At 43.6% G+C, this 24,129-nt stretch overlaps 1 protein-coding gene across 1 annotated transcript in view; it reads right to left on the bottom strand.

Moving 5' to 3' along the window:
• The window catches only part of Entrep1 (endosomal transmembrane epsin interactor 1), a 48,288-nt gene that overhangs the window by 12,323 nt on the left and 11,836 nt on the right, over nt 1-24,129 (bottom strand). The window contains exons 3-4 of the mRNA XM_052188047.1: nt 5,713-5,823; nt 1,017-1,145 (exon numbers count right to left, since the gene is read on the bottom strand). Coding sequence (XP_052044007.1) covers nt 1,017-1,145; nt 5,713-5,823 — 240 coding nt within the window. The remainder of the gene's footprint in view (nt 1-1,016; nt 1,146-5,712; nt 5,824-24,129) is intronic.

Here is a 24,129-nt window from a genome sequence, read left to right as displayed (position 1 = left end):
CTATAAAGTTCCCTCCAGGAGAGCAGTAAGACTCTTCTCTTGTCAGTGTCCTCACCCACCCAAGGGACAGCACTTCTCTGCAGGACGGAATCTGCTTAACATGTGGTCACTGCTTCTGTTTCGGGAGCCACAGGCAGTGGTGGCCTGAGCACTCAACTACCACAGAGTGGGAACCAGGAGCATCCAGGGAGTGGAAATAAGCCTTCTTTCCTCAAAATAGCAGCTAAGTCAACGCCGTGGCTACAGCCCTGGCTCCTTCAGGGGCTTTCCTCAAGCTAAGTCAGGCTTAGAAAGTTCCAGATGACTCAACAATCAAACATGCAGAAATGGAAGTCAGCAGGTCATTTTTAAGTCCTGCACTACCCAGATCTTGAAGGTCTGCAGAGTTCCCTCTCCACGTTTCCTCCTCCTCCTTGAGAAGCAAAGATCTAAAGAAGTGACTTTAGGGGCTGTTAGCTGATTTTGCCACCCACTCCAGTCAGACTTGAGTGGTTCAGCTCCACCATAAAGGCTGGCTTTGCATTTCTCTTTGACCTTGGTTTATTCTCCTAAGTTTCTTTTTCTTATTGTTGCCTATTGAACAAGATGTAAAGAACCCAGGCATCTCCTGCCATTTTCTGGCTGATCTTCCTCTATGTGTCACAGAATGGCAACCTTCAGCAAGCTCATACGACTCACTACAAATGAACAACAATGCCAAGTGAGCGTGCAATGAGACTTTCCTGAAAGCTACACCTTGGATGTGTGTGCAAGCATACACCTATGCGTAGCTAGGCTCCTTTGCATTTTCATCAGTTCATAATTCTTATATGCAATGAGATCTCTCTCTGCACATAATTCAAAACACAGTCTGTGGTCTTCTCTACACTCCGTTTTAACCGTTATTAGGTCTGCTCATCCTTGCTTTTAGCAGCCTGACCATTTGCAGGCAGTCATAAAATGGGAAGACCTCAAGGAGCAGCCTTCGTGGGCCCCTGGGGACCATTTCTTGGCGGAGCCTATGAGCCTTATCATACCTTTAGCAGAAGGTGTACAGCGCTGCAAGGCTGGACCGGGAAGAGTTTCAAGGCATTTTCTTTGTCTGTGCATTTGGCTGGTTGAAATTCTTCACAACAGAAGCAGATCTTGCCTTCACCTAGGTCCACCTTAAGGAAAGAGGCAGAACAATGATCTTATTATTTAAAGGGGAAAAAAACACTCTTGCTATACACACAGCACGTATCATACAGAATATGTCGTGTACAGTTCCATGTCAGGCAATCTTAGGCAAGATTTATTTTATTTTTAAGTGTATGTGTGTGTGTGTTATGTATATGTATGTATATGTGTATGTGTATATGCATGTCTATGCAATGCCATCAAATGCCAAAAGAGGGTACTGGATCCCTGGGAGCTGAACTTACAGGAAGTTTTAAGCTATCCAATGTGTGTACTGGGAGACAAACTCAGGTCTTCCAGAAGCAGAGAACAGGCCCTTAACTGCTGAGCCATCTCTCCAGCCTCAAAGTTCATTTCTTACAAATGTTACAAGGTCACTGCAGGCCACCATGGGGCTGTGTGTCATATTCCTTTGGGGACTTAGAGTTGTGAAACATCCGCCATCTTGGTGCTGTGGCATGATTGACACATCTGAGAGATAGAGAACTCACAGTAACTGACTGACACTTAAGGTACGACTATCAGATAAGTGACAGGACCCCCAATGGAAATGTGAATTCTCTACAGCACAAAAATGTCTCAACCATTGCATGAGGCTGTTGACAGCAACAGCAAAGGTCACCTGCAGGTCATCTGAAGGTCAGGCTCCAGTGAGTACCCTATAATTGTACTAATTAGGGCTGACAACCATGGCCATCACTTTAGCTCATAGCTGTGCGGCAAAAGTGAATCACATTATTGACTTTGATTCTAAGGCAAAAGAAGCCCAGTCTGCCTCAAGGGTAGGAAACATAGGGTGAATTCTGTGAACAGTTAGCCTGGACCACAAAGAAAGACTTCCCAGTGCTCACTGTCAGCACAAGCATGGATATTTATCAAAGTGATAACTAAGGAATAACCTTGTCCATTCTTAACGAGATGCTCTGCCGACTTTTGGCCACTTTTCCTAGCTTTACTTAAGGCAAGATGGGAAAATCTGTAACACCTGGTTTAGGGACTCCAAACCCCAGGGCAGAGGCAATCTCTCTAACTTGTTCTGCAGTCTGAGCTGACTTGGCTTTGCTTCCCGCTTTCCTAACAGGGAAGGGTACAGCTCACTAACTAATTAGGCAGCCCTCCATTCACTGAGTGCAAACTCTCCACAGGAAGACCTCACTGCCCCACTGTTTGAACTGCTGGGAGACTTGGAGCAATGTTCTTCATCTCTAGGTGCAGCACTGAGTTTCAGAGTTTTAGAGTTTTATGAAAATTAAGGAAAAAGCTGCTTCCTCATAGTAAAGTTGAGTGGGAAGCTAAAGAAATAAAAATTCCTACCATTAGATCACATGACATGGGGATCCACTATTATAGTTTATTTTTTCCTTTTGAGGTAAAATTTGCATATATGATAATTACATGTATATAAATAGTAAGGATATCATTTGAGGAGTTTTCTGCAATGCTCTTGTATCACCCAAGCCCTTGTCAATACCAGCTGTTACCATCACATCAGAGAAACTCCTTCATGACCCTTCTCCATCAGTCTGCCCACTTCCGTCCCGGGGACAACCACATTGATTCTTTTGGTTTAGTCTGACCTCCTCTAGACCTCCAAGGACTCTAACCCTTTTAATTCTTTGTCATAAAACCATGTTTAAGATGATGTGTTATTACATTGGGTTTTTATGTATATTCTGTCTCTGACACAAAGAATACCAACAGCCTGAGTTGCCCTGATGATCTCCATGATCCCCTCTGCCAGTTCAGTCCCATAACTTGATGCAAACACCCCCCCCACACACACACACACCTAAGGCCCCACACAGAGAGTCGTGGGGCTATTGTATTAGAGCTTCCCCACAAGTGTCTCATAGTGTTGAGGATGAGTCCCACTGTTAATACTGACACTAGCCTCACCCTCTAAACGAAAAGGACAATGACCGCTTCCACAGGCCCATCATCCCCTCATCCCCTCGGCCTCCCTTTGCCCCTCTCCTCCCACAGTCAGTGGGCTCCCTCATATTAAGTTGAATTCAACAGAACATTCCTTGGAAGGGCTCCCTCCTTGGAGCTTCCTGTTGAGCAGTGCCTGGGTTAGCACCAACAGCAGTACTGAGTAGTAACCAGTCAACCCCCTGCAGATGACAGCCAACTTCCATTCTTCTCCCTCCTCATGGGAACCAAACTATTTCCATGTGACTCGGGACGATTTCTATTTTCAGCCCTTGGTGCAAGCCTCCAGACCTTCCTCAAGGGCCCATATTTCATAGTTCCCTCTGGTAGTGCTAGGTGTCATCTTACAAAGGATCCCTTCCTCACCAGCCACTCATGCTGTGAAGTATTTAATGAAGGAAGATGAAGGCTCTGGGGTGAGGGTGGAGGATGTGTATCAAGGCTGCAGGATCCCACCCTGCTGCCAAGTACACAGGAACTTCTGCTGTCTGCAGTCTGTAGGGTGAGGATGCCCAATAGATACAAGACTGTCCAGCTGAGTGTAAGCTAGACCCTTTAAACAGGACTACTTGAGAGTTTGATCGTTACATGGTCATGAATGGCTTTGGGTTTCAAAAGCCCACCGCATTCCCAGTTAGTGCCCCGCCTCCCCCTTGTTCTACTCCTCATGAATCAAGATGTGAACTCTCAGCCGTTCCTAACACTATGCCTTTCCTCCACCATCGTGGACTCTAACCCTCTGAAACCATAAACCCAATTAAACTCTGTCTAATATCACTTGCCTTGGTCATGGTGTTTTATCACAGCAAGAGAAACTCTAACAAACACAAGGCCCTTTCACACTAAGGAACCTCATACCCGAAGGGACTGTGTCAGCTTCCTTTCCAGACCAACCTCAGCCATGTCTCTTTCATTATATTAAACATATATTTTCTATTTCACCTGAAGACACTCACGTCTTATCAGCTGGCCAGCTATTGATCATCAGGATCATTTGAATAAAAAGCTTTAATGCTTGCTTTAAGATTTGTGGAGAACATGAGAAACCACAGCAGGTTTTGTGAGTTCCTGGGGGAGTTTTCTGATTGGGAAGGTTATGGGTTTCTCCACAAGGGTTGACCACAGTTTTTCTAGTAATAAGCCATCCTCCTTGGCTCATATCCTCTTAGTTTCTATAGGTAGACTGCAATGGACAAAATTCTGAATAAGTAAGATTTACTATTACTGGTTAAAAGTCTACACTTGCTGCTTTGTACTAAGTGAGATATTTATTACTAGAAGGCTTTTTTTTTAAAAGTTTAGATACCCAGAAATACACAAAGGAACTGACAGCAGGGCTTGGAAGGGACATTTGTGCACTCCTGGTCACACCACCCTATATACAACAGACAGAAGGTGGCAACAACCCATGGACCCATCCACAGATGAGTGGACAAACTGTGTGACAGACATAGTCAAGGGAGTATTAGTCACCCTTCAAAAGGAAGAGAATTCAGGGTCTGGAGAGATGGCTCTGTAGTTAAGAGCACTGGCTATTCTTCCAGAGGACTCACATGGCAGCTCACAACTGTCTGTAACTCCTGTTCCAGGGGATACAACACTCTCACACAGACACACATTCAGTCAGAACACCAATGTACATAAAATAAAAATAAATAAATTGTTTAAAAAGAGAAAAGGAATTCTGATACAGACAATACTATGGCTATACCTCAAGGACAGCTCCCTTCCCCCAGAATGACAAAAACTGTGTGAGTCTACTTATGTGGACCTGTCCGGAGTATCTGAATTGATGAAGTAGATGGTAGAATGCTAGTAGAGGAGAGGGCAATGGAGAGACATGAAGAGCTCTTTGCACAGCAGGATAAATGTATGCTGTTGAATGTATACTACTGAACCTTACATAGAAAATGATCAAAATGGATTGTTTTACAAGCACTTATCCACAATTTATAAAAACTATTTATTTGGGGTGGGTTTTTTTGTTTTGCTTCATTTTTTGTTTCTCTGTTTTTGTTTGAGACCAGGTCTCTCTCCACATAGCCCTGGAACTCATTATGTAGACCAGGCTGGCCTTGAACTCACAGAGATCATCTGCCTACCTCTGCCTCCTGAGTGCTGGGATTAAAGGCATATGCCACCATGCTGGCTCTACAAAACCTGTTTGGAGTCAGAAATTCTGTAAATTTACAGCCTCTTGCCCACCAGTGTGAGATCCAAACAGCTCTGATATCAGCTTCCTGACCCAGGTTCCACGGGCATGCTGTATAATAGATGATCACCGTATATTATTTCTCTTCCAAAATCAGAAAAATCTCCAAATGCTAACACACACCTGGCCTCCAAAGCCTTCAGAAGAAGGATCTTTGACCTGGATTCTGGTGACAGCCATGTTTGTTCTTTAGAAGCAGGTGGGCCCATCCATGGATCATGGAGACCTGACCCATCCCTCCCCTAACCAGGAGCTGCACCGCACTGCTCTGGTGCTGGTATGATAGTGGCCACATGACTGACAACTGAGGAAGGTACGTGGCAGTAGGTTCTCTTTGCTTACTCGCCCCACGTCCATCCAGGTCAGCGCAGCTTGTGTCTGGCACAGCAGCAAGGCCACGGGGAGCTTACCAGATCACATCTGGGCACGCTGGACACAAACTGGGCTCCTTGACAGCCTAGGATGAACCCTGCGAGGTTTAAGAGGATGCAAACCACGGAGAGCAGCACGAAAAGGTTCACCTGCAACGAGAGAATGGGTGCTTAGGAGCTGAGCGGGCAGATGGCTTCGCATACAGATACATATTAAATACATACATTTACGCCAGGCATTATCTTCCAGGAGGAAACTTTAAGGGAAAAGTAAAAAACTAAAAATAAAAAAAAAAATCAAAGGTGAAAACTTTAAGGAACAACATAGGATCTGGAGAGATGGCTCAGAGGTTAAGAGCACTAGCTATTCTTCCAAAGGTCCAGAGTTCAAATCCCAAGCAATCATAGGGTAGCTGACAACCATCTGTAATGAGATTGGGTGTCCTCTTTTGGTATGCAGGCATATATGCAGGGAGAGCATTATATACATAATAAACAAGTGAATCTTTTAAAAAAAAAAAAGGGAAACAAGGTTAAGTCTTGTTTTTACTATTTTTTTCATATCTCTAAGTGCTATGAACTCCCTTCAGGTCCCTATTTTCTTCCTCTCTGCAAATACTTCTTCTTCCTTGATCTTTCATCTGTATCTTACAGGAGACTCCAGCTATTTCCTTCTTGGCTCATTCAGACTCTGCCTGAGCTTTGTAACTGTGGCAGGCAGCTGCAGAGCCAGGGGAGGAGGGTCTAAGTAGACCACAGCTGGTGAGAGGGGTCTAAGTAGACCACAGCTGGTGGGGGGGGGGGGTCTAAGGGAGGGGTCTAAGTGGACCAGAGAAAAGTAGGAGCTGAGTCATCCAAACCCAGCAATCACAGTTACAGATTAAAGTAAGAGGGGAGGCTCTCGTTTCAGTCCCAAACAGTTTAGGTTCTAAAAAATGTTCAATAACCTTCAGTGAGCTTTTCCCCAAAGTTAAAAAATAATATGTCTTCAAATAATTAAGGACTACCTGAAGCCAACCAATACCTCAGTGTTTGCTTGGTTCAATTAGAGATTAAACGTGTCTTTCGACTTGAGAACTGATTATTACAAAAACAAGACCTTATCAAAAACAAAAGCAAATATAAAACATCATTCTGTAATTATCAGTATTAAAACTAGTCATCAATTTAGATAGCTGATAACGTCAGAGCCGGCTGGCAAATTAGTTCACATATAAACTTCAATATACCAAAAAACATCTTCCTTAACTTCTGTTCAGGCTGGCAAGAGCTCCCCAGACTGATTCCTTACTGGCACATGATGCCACTCCCAGAGCAGGGGAGGGATGGAGGGAGGGAGAGAGGGATAGAAGGAGGGAAGGAAGGAGTGTGTGTGTGTGTGTGTGTGTGTGTGTGTGTATGTATGTATGTGTGTGTGTATGTGTATGTATGTGTGTGTGTATGTGTGTGTATGTATGTGTGTGTATGTGTGTGTGTATGTATGTGTATGTATGTGTGTGTATGTGTATGTATGTGTGTGTGTGTGTATGTGTGTGTGTGTGTGTGTGTGTGTGTCTTTCTTCCTCTACAATAGTACTTGGCTTCTTTCCTTTGCTGTTGCTTTGCACACATACTGTCAATCTTTGGGAAATCCTACAGCAGCAGTTGTGACTGTCACAAGCTGGCATCCCCACTGACGTGAGCAGCATACACCACGTGCCCCTTGCACTGTATCGTTCATGCCAATGCTTGCAGGAAAAAGAAGGATGCAGAACTGGCTGAGGGTGAAATGCAGTCTCCCCACATGGCCTTCTCCCCACTGCTAGTTGCTATTTGAAGAGCTGTAATGTGCCTGCAGTCTTCAGGCCTAGCAATACAACCAGCGTGACTACAGGAAAGACTTAAACTTGTCTCTGGAAACCATCTTTTAGTTCAAGATAAGACACCTTGAGGGAAAAAAATGTGGTGATGGCCCATATCCCCACCGGCATAATCACTAATTCTTATAACTGAAAATTAATACCATCACACGGAAAATGCATGAAGACGCCTCATACCCAACACTATACCCCAATCTCTTCAGTGGAATCTCAAATTAAGCTCATCGAAAGACACAATTAGTAAAATCAATGGCAAACCACAGACTAGGAGAAAATGCTTTCATGCACATAAAATATTTTACGTATGTATGTCTCTATATATGCGTGGGTGTGCACACACGTGGAGGGCAGAGGCCAACCTCTGGTGTCTTTCTTCAGGCACATCCACCTTGTTTTTGAGACAGGGTCTCTGGCCAAAGCCCCCCCATTTGTCTAGGTTGACAGGCCAGTGAGCCCCAGGCACTGGCCTGTCTCCGCCTCCCCAGAGATGGGTTCTGGGGCTTGAACTCAGGTCTCTTGCTTGCAACATGAACACTTTACTATAGTGATGAATTAGTTGAACTACTTTGGCTCCCAGTGGGTCACACATGTGCACCTGCCCAAAAGCTCTCTGGATTCATGAATGAAAGAAAGACAGACAGACAAACAGACAGACAGACACACACACACACACAGACACACACACCCCAGCTAATTTTGATATGCCTTGACTAGCTCAATGGTTGGGGCATTTCTAAACCTCCCCGCAGCTAACAAACACCCCACTCCAGTATTCCTGAGTTAATATCTTTTACAATTTATATTTCATGTGCTACCTAAGACCAACCAGGGAAGTGACCTCTAGGGCCACATTCCTGGATTCTTACAGGCTGGTGGGCCTTTTAAGTTTCATCTTTTTCCTTCATGTCATGAAATTTCTCCTCCTCTCCCCTCTCTCCTGGCCCCTCACAACCTAAAAGTCTTTGTGCCCAGTCATTGGCTGTATGGCAACTCCTTCTTATCAATCGAAGCCAGCTGAGGGCAGGAATCCTCAGATCTAAAAGCAGAGCTTTTGGGGAGCCAAAGTAAGACAAAGCATTAGAAACAATTTCCAACACTTTACCAACTGAGCTATGTGTCCAGCCCTAGAGTAAATATTTTTATGATAGACCATAGAAAAATATTTACATCAGCAATGAAAAGACAACCCAATTAAAGAACGTAGGCGAAAGACCCCACAAAAATTACACACACACACACACACACACACATGAGAGGGGGGGACACATGAAAAGGTGCTTAACATTATTAGTCATCATGAATGGAAGTTAAACAACAATGAGATTCCACCCCACTCCATCTTAAATAGCTAAATTTTCAAAGCTGGCAATGCCAAGTGTCCCTGAAGGTAAGGAACATTTAGACATTGTTATGTGAACAGAAAATAGTCCTATTGCTTTAGGAAAAAAAGTCAATTTGTTAAAAACTAAATATAAGTCTCCTATGCAGAACTGTCCCAAATAATTCATGAAGATACTTCATCCTCCTGTCTCTACTCTGAACTCACTATGAACTCACTCTGAACTGCTCAGAGTGACTTTCTTCCAAAAACATACAGCACCCAAGCAGGAGGCAAGTAACTCCCATCAGAGAAACCAACAAACACGCCATCCACCAGGTGACATCTTGTCAGCAGCATGGGATCCTGATAAGGTCAACTGGAAATAGTACTTTGCAACTATGACCTGCGCCCCCTCCCCATTCTCTTCCTCCTCCTCAACCCCCATCCCCTACCAAATAGCCTCCATCATTTGATTCTGAGTACAATCTCAGTCTTGCAAAATACACAGTAAACATCCCTCAAATCTCATCCAAACGTCATCCAAAGTGACAAGGGAACCCCGAGAAGCTGAGAAGCTGAGGGAGCATCGCATTGGCAGACGTGGCAGCTGTGTGATGTGGCCCACTGGATGGGATCCCAGACAGAGGCAGAGCAGAGATTAACCTGCAGAATCTGAAGAGTGGGGTCTTGAGACAATGATGTCTTACTGTAGTTAGATGCTAATTACAGAGGCAAGTTGGTTTAGGGTCCTCTGTGCAGGTTTCAAAAATCTAAACTGCAGCCAGGCATGGTGGCTTATGTCTTTAATCCCAGTACTCAAGAGGCAGAGGCAGGCAGGTCTCTGTGAGTTTGAGGCCAGCCTGGTCTGCATAGTGAGTTCCAGGACAGCCAGAGCTACATAATGAGACCCTGTCTCAAACAAACAAACAAAAACAAATGTAAACTGAGAGTCTCAAGTATTCTAAGATCTAAAAGTTTTGATTTTTATTTAAAAAATGGAACAAGATAAATATTTGGAAGTTTATTTAAAGAGCAGAATATTTGAGTAATGCAAGGGAAGGCACTATGGATGCAAAAACCAGCTGAGCGAAGTTCAAAGCCAAGACGCCAAATGGAACAGATGAAGTGCTTTCACTTGCATGAAGTTCATGAGATAAAATCAGTCAGAAAACAGAATCTGAGGCATGGGAGTAAAGAGGCATTAGGAACTTCTCAGGAGTGACAGAAACGTCCCACAGCTTGCCAGGGACAGTGGCGACAGGGGTGATTGATCTAACAGCCAGCACAGCTGAACATTCAGAGCTGGGATTTTACTGCACATAGGTTATTTGCATGGTCATATATATATATTGGATTTGGCTTTTTCAAGACAGGGTTTCTCTGTATAGCCCTGGCTGTCCTGGAGCTCACTCTGTAGACCAGGGTGGCCTCAAACTCAGAAATCTCCCTGCCTCTGCCTCCTAGAGTGCTAGGATTACAGGTGTGCGCAACCACTGCCCGGCAGACATGTTTATTATTGAGTAAAGAAAACCAGGCATAGTGGCATATATGCCTTTAATCCCAGGACTTGGGAGGCAGGGGGAAGTGGATCGCTGTGAGTTCAAGGCCAGCCTATCAATACATACATACATATATACATACATACATACATACATACATACATACATACATACATACATAAAATGAAGGACGCCCCCACTTTGGAGGATAGAGCTTGTTACTACAAAGAAAGTTTTACAAGAATTTCACTAGGCCTGGTGCCAGCCTTTCATTCCTTAGTCTGTGACACACCTGAAGTGGAAAGGATGACACACACACTGCTGGAAAGGATGCTCAAGTGATGAATGTAACCCGCCGCAGGCATGTTGTTTTCAAAACGCCTTCATTGGACCTCACTGAACACGTGGCCATGGGCATCAGTGTGGAACTCCTGTCCACGTGCCTAGTCAACCCCTCTCTCTGCTCCCTTCCTCTCCACCTGTGGCTGCAGTAAGGGGCTTCTTTGCCTTTGACCTCCAGTTCAGTTTGGTCATGGAGACACCCTGTCAGAAGACCAGAGGGAGAAAAGTGAGGCAGACTGTGGAGCTGGTCTTCTGGATCTTTCTCTACAGCTCTGGCCAGCTGTGCCCCCAACAGAGAGCCATAGGCCATCTCTGGGTTCCTGTCCCAATGCTGGCTTTCAGATGCTGACCACAGTCCCATGCCCTTCCTCTAGGTTGAGAGACCAGAAACAGTATGGTCCCCACAGCATGCATGAGTGCTCGGAACTGTCCCAGTCTTAACCTCATGCCATATTATAATTAAGCCATTTGTTTTGTGCTGGGAACATGACATGACTTCTCCACGAAGTTTCCCTGTGTCTGACCCACGCTTTCCGCTCTTTAAGCTCAGACCCTTACCCAACTCTCAGCACCCACTTGGCAGCTCACAACTGTCTGTAACTCCAGGATCTGACATCACACCGGCAAAACACCAATACACATAAAACAAAAATAAATTATTTTGTTACATTGGTTGAGTCTATTGAGGAAGCCACTATAAAATAAAACAAGCATGGAGAAACACTATTGGCCTTTAAACACATCGATGACTCAGTAATTCCAAGGAGTCCCCAGTAGAGTCAAGACCAGCAATGACCAGGATCGGGCCACTAATACATGTGGTGATATAGATCAGCTCAGCAGTATCCAAGGGGGTGGAAATATATATGCTTTGTGCTCCCATATATGTGAAGTTCTAAACCATGAAAAACTGAAAATGGAGAAGGAGAGAAGGAGGAAGGAAGGAAGGAGGGATGGAGAGGGAGGGAAGGAGGGCGGGAGGGAAAGAAAGAAAAATGAGCAGACAACAGTGTACACCCCAGAAACCAATCCACTCACGTCGATCAAGTCAAGTATGTCCTGTGACATCCGGAGAGTTCTGACACCAGAAAAGAACCAATAAAAATCCAAGGAGTCTGCTTCTACCCGTGTGCCTAAAACCAAGCCTGCCAGAGCTATGTGCTCAATAAATGATCATATAGTGACTTGAGTATTTTCCGAATGTTCCCATTGGTTACTGGTAGGGCAATAGGTAGCCCTCTGGGAGGGCTTAACAGGTAAGCCAGTAGTGAAAGAGGGAGATAAATGTGATTAAAACAGTGAGCGTTTCTGAGGAGAACTGCTAGGGCGTTCGGAGAACCCACGAAGCACCTAGAACAAGTTGCAGTGTGTGGCTTTCTCAGGTAGATGCAGATCCTTTCCAAAGACACCCACCTGGCGTCTCAGAGGAGAGAGACTCTTGAGGGAAACGGGTTGTTGTTCCTCTCCAGGGTTAGTCAAGACTGTTTTGTGGGATTTACCGCTCCTCACCTATTTAGATGAAATTCAAAGCTGAGTCCTTGACGTCTCTTCCAGTGTGAGATGAAAAATGTCTTCTGATCACCTCATAATTAAAATTCAGTCCTTAGAATGCCCGAATTTGTGTCCAAGTGAAAGCTTGGAACTTGATTTGAATGTTGGCTTGTCTCCCTGGCAGTGGGCACATGACTGGGGGATCGAGCATGGCCGCAGGGGAAGGGCAAGGGGCAACTGCAATGTCCGTCTTCCTATGTTTTGTGTCTAATCCTGCTGGGGCAGTGACTGCTAATGTCTCATTATTAGTCACCTAAGGAGTAGGCTCAATCTTAGCACACCTGGGGACTCTCCACCATTGGCTCCTCTGGGACCCCTATTGCCAAGGCACATTCCCTGGCTTGCCATCAGCAGTGCAACCTCAGTCTCTTTCCCTGTGGTCTCCCCACTCCTCAGAGCTAACACTCTCCTGCAGGTCCATTCGGCCAGCCAGCTACAAGCATTCTGTTAGAGCTTAGTCTGTGAATACATAGCTGTGTCCCAACTGAGGCCTCGGGACATTCCAACCAGCCTTTTTAGGAACAATGCTGGCACAGTCAAACACCAAGGGACCCATATCAGGTCCTCCAAGTGCTTATCTCTAAGTACCCCCTGAGGACGGCAGGAACTCATAATGCCACCACAATCTAGTAACTTTCTCTAAAACATTTGTCTCTTTAAGTCCTAATCTTTTTATAGGCCAGGGGGACAGAGATCAGCTAAGGGCTGCAAAACAGGTTCTCAGCAACCATTGTGCAAGCCCTGCTTAGATCACAGAAGACAGTCTAGGATGTGGGAGCCATTAGAATCTCTCCTACAGAGGCCTCAGGTCAAGGTGACACAAAGAATCTGCTTCAAACTCCCTAAGACAGAACCATTCACAGTGTGAACACGCAGTGTAAACAACGCCATGGGTGTATTTCTCTGTAGGAGCAACAGCACCAGGCAAGATGCTGTAAAAGACTCAAAAAGCAAAATGCCAGTATTATGATAATATAAAGGTAATGCTGTCCTCATCAAAAACTGGGCATGGAATGGAGAAAGGAAGGGGAATGGCTAATTTCTTCTTATAGAAAGCACAGTCAAAAGATATCACACAGAGTGAAGGAACTAGATGTGGAAGTATATACTATAATTTAATACTATAAAGTCACCAACAGAAGAAATAGAAAGTACTTTAGAAAGTGGGAGGGGAGAGAGATGTGAATTTAGCATAAAGGCCATGGGAGCTTATAGGGGTTAACTGAAGGGCACACCATCAGATCTGAGTGCTAGAAGAAATAGACACAGCCTTAGCTTTTCTTTTTAAAAAGAATATGATGACTAACAGGCTCTTTGGATAAATGAAAGATACAGTTATGTGTCTTAGTTTGATCTCTATTGCTGTGATAACGGCCATTACTAAAAGCAACTTGGAGCAGAAAGGGTTTACATGACTTGCATTTTCCTGATCACAGGCCTTCACTGAGGCAAAAACTTAAAAACAGCACTCCAGCCAGAGAAGCAGGTAGCCTGCCTAAGTCCAATCCCCAGTCTCATCCCCAGCTCTGTAGCAGGCCACCTGCTGTAGCCTCTCCTCACTCTCTGTCCCCATTCCCAAGGGACCAAGCAGATCCTGGTGGAGGACCCTGCATTCCTCCCTCCTGTGGACCCACTCAGTGCCCTCCTCTCCTGGACTATTCCCACTTCTAAGTGTCAGCTCCCAATACATAGAAGCACATTTTACCTAGAACCCCCAGCAGCCACACTTCTCATGACCCCAGAAGACTTTTCTACCTGGAAACACAGCCACCATATTCTCTACACAGTCCTAGGAACCAGAGAGGACAGCAGAAACCAAGGAACAAAACACCCACCCAACAAATGTCAGCACCTAGAATTATAATTTCTGATGCCTAGATGTCAGTGTAAAAACACAATCAATAACAGTCAGAATAATATGCCTCCACTTGAGCCAGGCAACCCACCAGAGCAGGTCCTGAGTATTGCAAAACAGCTGAATCACAAGAAAACGACCCTAAAACGGCCTTTGCGAATATTATACGGGTCTCTAAAGAGGGTACTAATAAATCCTTTAAAGAAATCTATGAAAACATAAATAGTAAGAGGAAATAAATAAAACAGTTTAAGACCTGAAAATGGAAATAGAATCAATAGCAAAAACCCAAACTAAGGGAAATCTGGAAATGAAAAAATTAGGAACTCAAACAGGAAGCTCAGAGGCAAACCTCGCCAACAGAACACAAGAGACGGAAGAGAGAATCTCAGGCATTGAAGACATGGTAGAAGAAATTGATGTCTCAGTCAAAGAAAATGTTAAATCTAACAGAAAAAAATCCAGGCACAAAATATCCAAGAAATCTGGGACACTATCAAAAGACCAAATCTAAGAATAATAGGAATAGAGGAAGGAGAAGAAACCCAGGTCAAAGGCACAGAAAATGTCTTCAACAAAATTATAGAAGGAAACTTCCCTAAAGAAGGAGATGCCTATCAAAATACAAAAAGCACACAGAACATCAAATAGACTTCACCAGGGAAAAAAATTCTCCACAAAACTAATAACCAAAACAATAAACATGCAGAACAAAGAAAAATAATAAAAGCTGCAAGGGAAAAAAAGTATCCAAAAGAACAGATCTGCTTCTCAGTACTTCGTGGAACTTTCTCTCAAACTGACCACAAACTCAAACACATAGCAGGTCTCAACAAATATCAAAAAACCAAAGTAACATTCTACATCCTGTTTGACTATCGTGGCTTAAAGCTGTATATAAGCAACACCAGAAAGCTTACTAACTCACTACTAAAACAAGCTGAAAGACAGAAACCACATGATCATCTCATTAGTTGCAGAAACGACCTTTGACAAAAATCTAGCACGATACTCCTTTGTGATAAAAGTCCTGGAGAGATTAGGTATACAAGGGACATCCCTCAATGCAATAAAGGTAGTTTACCTCAAGTCCATACCCAACATCAATAGAGAGAAACTCAAAGCAATTCTATTAAAATCAGGAATAAGGTAAAGTTGTATACTCTCTCTCCAGTACTTAAAGTCTTACCTAGAACAATAAGACCCTGAAGGAAAGGAAGGGGATACAAAATGGAAAGGAAGAAGTCAAAGTATCTTTATTTGCAGATGATATGATAATATACATAAGTGACCCTAAAATTCTGCTGGGAAACCTCTACAGCTAATAAACACTTTCAGCAGAGTATACAAAACTCACAAAAATCATTAGCCCTCCTATATACAAATGACAAATGCAATGAGAAACAAATCAGGAAAACAACAGCTTTCTATTTCAATAAAAGATTTTCGGGTAGCTCTAACCAAGCAATCGAAAGACTTGTATGATAAAAATGTTATAAAACTGAAGATATCAGAAGACAGAACGATCTTCCAGGCTTATGGATCAGTAGGATTAATGTAGAAAAACTGGTCATCCTACCAAAAGCAATCTGCAGATTCAGTGAAAACCCCATCAAAATTCCAGCACAATTCTTCACAGATCTTGAAAGAACAATCTTCAGACTCATATGGAAACACTAACAACCCAGAGTAGATAATCCTGAACAATAAAAAACTGTTGAAAGTATCACCATCATGATTTCAAGTAATAAAAACAGCATGGTATTGGCATAAAACATATTGATCAATGGAATCAATTGAACACCTAGACATAAGTCTACATACCTAAAGACACCTGATTTTTTTTATATAAATAAGTCAGAAATACACACAGAGTAAAGTGTGTACGGCAAATGGTGCTATTCAAACTGTATGTCTGCATGTAGAAGAATCCAAAAAGATACATACTTATCACCCTACACAAAACTCAATTCCAAATGGATCAAAGACAACATAAAACCAGATACACTGAACCTCATAGAAGAGAAAGTGAAGAATAGCCTTGAACTGATTGGCACAGGCAAACTTTCTGAACAGAACACCATTAACACAGGCACTAAAATAAACAATTAATAAATAGAATCTAGTAAAACTGAAAGAACAAATCATTCAGACAAGGTAGCACTCTTCAGAATGGGAAAAGAATTTTTACCAACTAGAAGGCTAATATCCAAAATATATAAAGAACACACACACACACACACACAAGCTAGATGTCAAGAAAATAAATAACCTAAATTTAAAATGGGGTAAATATCTATACAGAATTTTCCAAAGAGGAAAGTCAAATGGCTAAGAAATACTTCAGGAAATGTTAAGCAACCTTAACCATTTCATCTGACACCTGTCAGAATGGCTGAGATCAATTTCAAAAAGAGACAGCTCCTGCTGGTGAGGATGTGGAGGAAGGGGGACACCCACTCATTGCTGGTGGGAGCACAGACTTGTCCAGCCACTCGGGAAATCAGTGTAGCCGCTCCTCAGGAAGATGGGAATCAATTCGATCTCCCTTGAGCATACACATGATCCAAGCTCATATGAACTCAGAGACACAGCATGCACAGGGCTACACGGGTCTGCACCCGGTCCTCTGTGGCTTTCTAGTTTAGTGTTTTATGGGATTCCTGGCTGTGGATGGGTGGATCTCTGGTGCCTTTTCTTGGGTCCTTTTCCTTGTGTTTGTTTTGTCCAATTTCAATGTGTTCATTTTGTTTTATTTTGTTATCACCTAGAAGCCTATTTGTTCTCTAATGAGAGATGGAAAAGGAGAGGGAAGAGCTGGGAGGGGTAGAGAAAAGGGAAACCATAATCAGGATTATTATATGAAAAATACATTTTCAATAAGAGGAAAAATTAATTAAGAAGAAGAAGACGAAGAAGAAGAAGAAGAAGAAGAACAACAACAACAACAACAACAACAACCACCACCACTCAAAGCGGGAACTGAAACAGAGGATGAGGCACGCTCTCTCTGGCCTTCCCCCTGCTCACTGTCAGCCGCCTTTCTCACGCCATGCAGGAACACCTGCCATGGGGTGTCATTGCCTATGGTTGGCTGGACCCTCCTGTATCAATCATTAATCAAGAAAATGTCTCCCCCGACCTGCCTACAGACCAATTTGAGGCGTTTTCTCGGTTGAGATTCCCTCTTCCCAAATGACTCTAGCTTGTGTCAAGTTGCTGCTACCCACCTTTAGGCTGTGCCCTTCCTTATTATTTAATCCTCTGGAAATACCCTCATAGACATCCAGAGCTAGACCTCAATATTCTAGATGATTCTAAGTCCCGTAAGTTGACAGTGAAGATTAAATATTGCATCCCATGTTTAAAAGGCATTTTGTAAATTAAACAATGTCACTGGAGTATATTTGAAATACAGACAGATAAAATATTTATAGACGGAGATAGATAGGACTTAGTCTCATAGAGGTGATCAACCATGCCCAGAATTTCACAACCAATTAGGGGACCTAGTACAGACCTAGATTTCCAATAATGTGCGGAATACCCAGCAATACACACAATCCATTCTCATTATTAAAGGGCTCTAACAGGCACCCTAGGGCACCTTTCTGGTACAACTTCTTGCCATGACCATCCAAGCCTTTACACCCCTTATCCAGCCTACCCCACTGAAGCCAGGCACCTACAATCATACTGTCCAGCATCAGCACCTTGAACCTCCTGCTCATCATTGAATCACTATAAATATCTAATGCTTTAAAACAGATCTACATATATGTGTGTACATATCTGTTGTGTGTGTGTCTGTGTGTGTGTGTGTGTTAAATTGAATTCATGAAGGGGAAGAAAATCACTGCGGAATTATGCCAGACTTCTTAATTATGTTCCTAACAAGAGAAGCTAATTCAGCTTCTTAAGCAGAGAAGGCATTTCTTGCAAGGCTATCAGGTGGCTCACAAAATCCACAGGAACCTGAGAGAGAGCCAAGGCTACTTAGTGCTGGGACCTCTGTGAAGGTCACATAGGAAAGCCAGCCTTAGCTCTGCTGCCTCCCTCACTCATGGATTATAAGGCGCTCTGGTGTTCTATGTGGACACCCCAGCACACACTCCAGGCGGTGACTGGGACACAGCCTCATCCATGACTGCTAATGCTCAGAGGTAAAAGTGTGTGGCCCTAGAGCCTCCACTGCTAGAGCTGGTCCTGCTTCTCACAGGACTCACAGCTGTGGAGACCCCAACTCTAGAGCACTAAATGGCATGTGTGGTGTGTGTGTGTGTGTGTGTGTGTGTGTCTGTGTCCATGTGTCATCTATGTATGTTATGAGGCACTGAACCCAAAGCCTGCTAGGCAAGCACTCTATCATTCAACTACATATCTAGTTTTAGGGTGTTTTTTTTTAAAAAACAGAATCTTACTAAATTACCCAGATCCACCTCAAATGTGTGATCTTTTGCTTCAGCCTACCAAGTAGGTGAGATTATAGTTGAGCACCACCATACCTAGCTCTCCAGACATTTTTCTGCCTAAAAAAACAGAGGGAGGCATTCGGAATGCAACTCACATGGTAGAATGCTTCCCTAGCATGAAGAGACAGAGCTAGATTCAGTGTCCAGCACTAAATAAAACCATGCATGGAAGCGCATGCCTATGGTCCTAGGGATCCAGGAAGTGGGGGAGGAAGGAAGAGAAGTTTAAAGCCAGCTTTGGTTACATGGCTACTTTAAGACCAGCTTGGGATGCATGACGTTCTATCTCAAAACAACAAGAAGGAAGGAAGGAAGGAAGGAAGGAAGGAAGGAAGGAAGGAAGGAAGGAAGGAAGGAAGGAAGGAAGGAAGGAAGGAAGGAAGGAAGGAAGGGAGAGAGGGAGAGAGGGAGGGAGGGAGGGAGGGAGGAAGGGAGGAGGGAGGACAGAGGGGAGGAAGGGAGGGAGGGAAAGAGAACGCACAAATGATGGAAGAGTATAGGTCACTGAATTGCAACTTATACAAAGGGAGCTCACAATGTCCATCTGAAATTAAACTATCATCAAAATAACTAGGAAGGGTTCTGGAAACCTCTAATAGTATAGTAGAAAGGACTCAAAATATTGTTCTGAATTAAAGCACCTATTTCACAGACACATAAATTAAAAGATTGCCTCACGGGTACCTAATAATTAGTGGTAATGTGTCAGCATTAAATCTAGGTCTCATGCACTGTGAAATAATAAGGGCTCATTCCAAATTATGGTCAGCCACAAAATGTCTTTAAATGCACCAGCCTACACAGGGCCAAAGAGCCCCACGGCTCATCTCATCAGCATGCAGAGAATCCTCAATTGCATGTGATGGTTAAGAGTCCAGCACTTCGGGTCATCAGGAAGTGTGACTCTTTATAACTAACCAATCTTGGAGGTTAGTCCTCAAACAAAGTATGTAAGTCTCCCATGATTCTCGCAGCAGATGAAGGGCCCTTGGGTCTCAAAGCACAGAGTCAGCTCCCTGGCCTACCTTATTTAGAGTAAATGAAGGGAGGGGTGTATACTTTAAGCCATTTTGTTCTAACAACTCTTATAATGAAGTTGGAGCAATCAAAGGATCATTTTTAAATAACCAGTATAGTTACCATTTCCTGTCCCGCTGTGAGGTTTAACCTAGGACACCTACAAGAAGGAACAAATGGAATCTGCTGGCTGTACATGCCTTTAATCCCAGCACATAGAAAGCAGAAGCGGGCAGATATCTGTGAGTTCAGAGGCCACACAGTCTACAAGGGGAGTTCCAAGGCCATCAGGGTTATATATCAAGACCTGTTCAAATCAAATCAAACAATGACAAGGAACCCAAGATATACATTTGTTTGTTTGTTTGTTTATGGGAGGGCATGCCACTGCATGCCTGTGGAGGTAAGAGGGTAACTTGTAAGAGTTTGTTCTCTCCTTCCACCATGAGTCCTGGAAGTCAAGTCAGGTCATCAGGCTTGAACCATCTCCCCTGGCCCTGAGCCTTCACTTGTTACATCAATGGACAGAGCTTTCCTTATACCAGTATGAAGGTCACATGCATCCCATCTACTCCAAACTGACAAGAAAGTAGCAACAGTTACCACTTCAGTAGTTCCAATTACCACTTCAGAAGCAACCAAAACTACAGCGGGCAGCTGGACGCTCATAGCGGTGATTCTTACTAACGCACCACCAAGGAAAAACATGTAATTAAGACAATTCCATTTACCAACTGAGGTACCTGCCCATGACAACTTTTGAAGCCATTTCTAGAACAGCATCCGATTTTTGCAACAATTTCAAAACATTTTGTTAAAATAAAAAAGGACTAAGCAGCAGAAAGATAAGACTATACTTTAAACATGGAAAACATAGGCCTTTTGTGCAAAATACTTACCCTAGACTACTACATAAAGGCCTCTATCTGCTTTACCCTAACTACAACCACAAGTATTTAAAACCTATTCTCCAGCACTGTCATTGTCCTGGAAATGTGAGTGCTCTGGTGATATAAGAAGAGAAACCAATGAATGAAGGTCTCGGTTTCCATGGAAACCTGAGTTTGAAGGAACTGGGGCAAACTGACCCTCCTTTGTTCAAGCTGATCGACAACCTGAAGTAATCACTGTCATAATCAGAAGAGGGCGCACAAAAGGTCTGCTTCTTACAAAGGAACGCCCAAGTGTTCCAGGCTGGTGTGGACAGAACTGGAAAGAGGACAACTGATCTAACAAGGGGCTGGGTGGGGCCAATCGCCAATCTTGCCCCAACCTCCACAAAGCCACAGAAGTATAAAAGCAAACTAGCCCTAGAGATGGAAGGGTTAAGTGAGGAGCCTCCTGGGGAGACAGACAGAGCCCTAGGCAGCCAGTCCACAGGCTAAGCTGCTGCCTCAAAGGTCTTGGCTAACTTATTACACTCTGGCTCTGGAGAGCAGGAAGCAGTCGTTGGGGTAGCCAGGGAAAGTGCCTCTTGAGGGTGTGGCTGCTGAGCTGAGAGCCAAAGAAGGCAGCAGCTGGGCTAGGGGAAGGAAGACTAAGGTGAGGAGGCAGGCAGCACCCAGTATGTGAAGGGGAGGTGAGGCCAGGAAGTGCCAAATCTAGGCAGCTGAGCACAGCTCTGCAAAGCAATGCCCAAGGTGCACTGAAACATCCCTGAAATCCCAGTGCTGGGGCTCAGAGACAGGAGGGTGCGGACAACAAGGCTAGCCTCAGTTACATATGAAGGTCAAGGCTAGCCCGCAGCCTGAGACACTGTCTTGGACAAAAAAAAAACCAAAAAACAAAAAACAAAAAACAAACAAAAAAAAAACCCTACAACAAAAAGTCCACTGGCTTCTCTAATGCAACAAGGCCTCTTCCCTACATTGGCCTCTGGCACATTCCAACACTCAGGAAGCAAGGGAGGGGAGGCTGGGCAACACAGAAAGGAAGGAAAGAAGGGAGGGAGGGAGGGAAGGAAGGAGGAAGGGGTGAAACCCACACCCAAGGGGGGAGGGGAGAGTAGAGCCTGTATCACAAAATTATCTTCGCAGTGCAGGAAAACTAAGCTCCAGAAGGCAGAGTAGTACGGCTCAGAGGAAGAGCCAGGCACAACTGAAGGCACTGCCAGTTTCTTTCTGCACACATTGTTTTTATTTCTTAAAATAATATATTTGATGCAGGTCTTGCATCATGTATATGCACACATATGTGTCTTAAAGGGTTTTATTTTTAAGATTTTACTTTATAAATCGTGTGTGTGTGTGTGTGTGTGTGTGTGAGAGAGAGGGAGAGAGAGAGAGAGAGAGAGAGAGAGAGAGAGAGATGTATATGTGTGTGCACATGTGTGCCTGCAGAGGACAAAGAAGATTTGAGATCCTCTGAAGCTGATCTCCCTGGCAACTGTGAGCCACCTGATGTGGTTGTTGGGAAATGAATCCTCTGTAAGAAACACAAAGCCATCTCTCAGCCACTGTTTTGTTTGTTTGTGTTGTTGTTGTTGCTTGAGAGGAGGTCTTCTTGGTCATACAGACTGGCCTTGAACTCACCACGGTCGGCCTCAGCCTCCTACGTGTTGGTTTTACAGGCCTGCATCACCACACCTCACTATAACGCTGTCTTACTACGACGCATATAAACCTAGGGTCTACATGCAGCATAGTGACTGAGACTTAACTTAGGAGCTGAAAGTCTCAGCCTTGCCCAATGCAAGTCCTTATTTTAAGTTATAAAATAAGTGAAATATCACTTATTTTAGGTTAACATTGATTAATATTTTACAACTAGTCTAGTTCATTTGTTTCTCTGACAAAATGCTGACTGCAAACATCTTGAGGAAGAAGCATTTATCTCAGCTCACAATTCTCAGGCCACACCCTATCGCTGAGGGAAGGCAGGACAGGAGCCTGGAAGCAGGATTGGAGCAGAGCCCATGAAAGAATATTGCTTACTGGTTAGGTCCTCAAGTCTTACTAAGCCTGCTTTCTAGAGCACTTAGGACCACCCAGCACCGCCCACGGTGAGCTAAACCCCCTCTCACCAATCACCAATCAAGAAAATACCCCACTGACAATCTGAAGGAGACATCTTCTCAATTAAATTTCCCTCTTTCCAGACCTCACTTGCTTGTATCACATTTACAAAAACTAGCTGCCACAATATCACTCTCCACCTAATATTCTGCCACTACATTGTAACAGTTCAAATGCCCAGCCATATGACAAAAGTTAATGACAGAATAGAAACACAGTAGCACACTGATCAGCAATAATGAGAGGCACATGCAGAACTACCTTATGCTAATATTACCTAATACACTATTACCTAATACTAATTTACAGTGATCTGAAAAGGCAGGACATAAAACAGTATATACATGCTGGTTACAACTTTCCTGGGCATTTCACATGCTGTGTGTTCTGTGTACAGCACATATGTGGGGTCATGTATGTGGATGTCAGTGTGTGTGCCCATGTGTGTGCATATGGAAGCCACGGCAGGACAGTGGGGACTCCCTCTATTACTCCCTGATGTAATGCCTTGACCAGGGTCTCTCAGAGAACAAGAAGCTCATCACTTTGGTGAGGCTGTGTTGACCAATGGATGCACAGAATCTGCCTATGTCTGGCCCCCAATGTTGGATTCTAGGCATGCACAGCCATACACAGCCATGCACAGCTTTGTATGTGGGTACTAGATATTCAAAGGCAGGTCTTCACGCCAACTCCAAGGCCCCTAAACTGGGTACAATCTTACAACAAACTATATGTATATAAACAATGATAAATACAGAGTAAAAGGCAGTTAAGAAAAGTCACTTTTATTAATGTAATTTTCACCTACACTTGCTAATGCTCATATATATATATAAATATATATAATTACATATATATATGTAAATATATATACATGTGTTGGATTATAGGCATGCACAGCCATGCACAGCTTTGTATGTGGGTATTATATATTCAAAGGCAGGTCTACATATACATATACACATACACACACACATACACATACATATATGTGTGTGTGTGTGTGTGTAAATCATTGATACCCTGAAATGAATGCCTTCAGGTGTGGGCTTTCCTGAACTCCATCTAGGATACACACTCATATTCTTTTTGTCACTTGGAAATCTTAGAATACAAACATCAGGGAAGAGATTTTTCTTATCCTCATTCACTTTAATACTTTAAGTATTAATTAAGTATTAATAAAGTGCTAAAAGATACTTTTTAAAGTTCTTTAATACTGACCAAATAGCCAACAATACCACAAGGCCAAATACCAACACAGAACGCCATCGTCCAAACTCTTCCTGCAGAGACTAATCCCAAACAGCTGCAGCGAAACACATAGCCTCAGCTATGAGCCATGGGTTCACCTAACACCACCTTCCCCCCGTCCTGCTTCCCAACATATTAAATGCTACACCAACGACTTACCCCTTCCAATATGTTAAAGGCAGTTCACCAAATGCAATAAATGATGGCATAACAAAATGTTTCCTGTGTTACTTGAGGAGTTAGAAACACGTTGGAGCTCAAGATTCTCA

The sequence above is a fragment of the Apodemus sylvaticus genome, chromosome 1, assembly GCF_947179515.1.
Source record: "Apodemus sylvaticus chromosome 1, mApoSyl1.1, whole genome shotgun sequence".
Taxonomy (NCBI): domain Eukaryota; kingdom Metazoa; phylum Chordata; class Mammalia; order Rodentia; family Muridae; genus Apodemus; species Apodemus sylvaticus.
The sequence above is the reverse complement of the archived record's forward strand: the minus strand, read 5'-3'. Positions and strand labels throughout refer to the sequence as shown.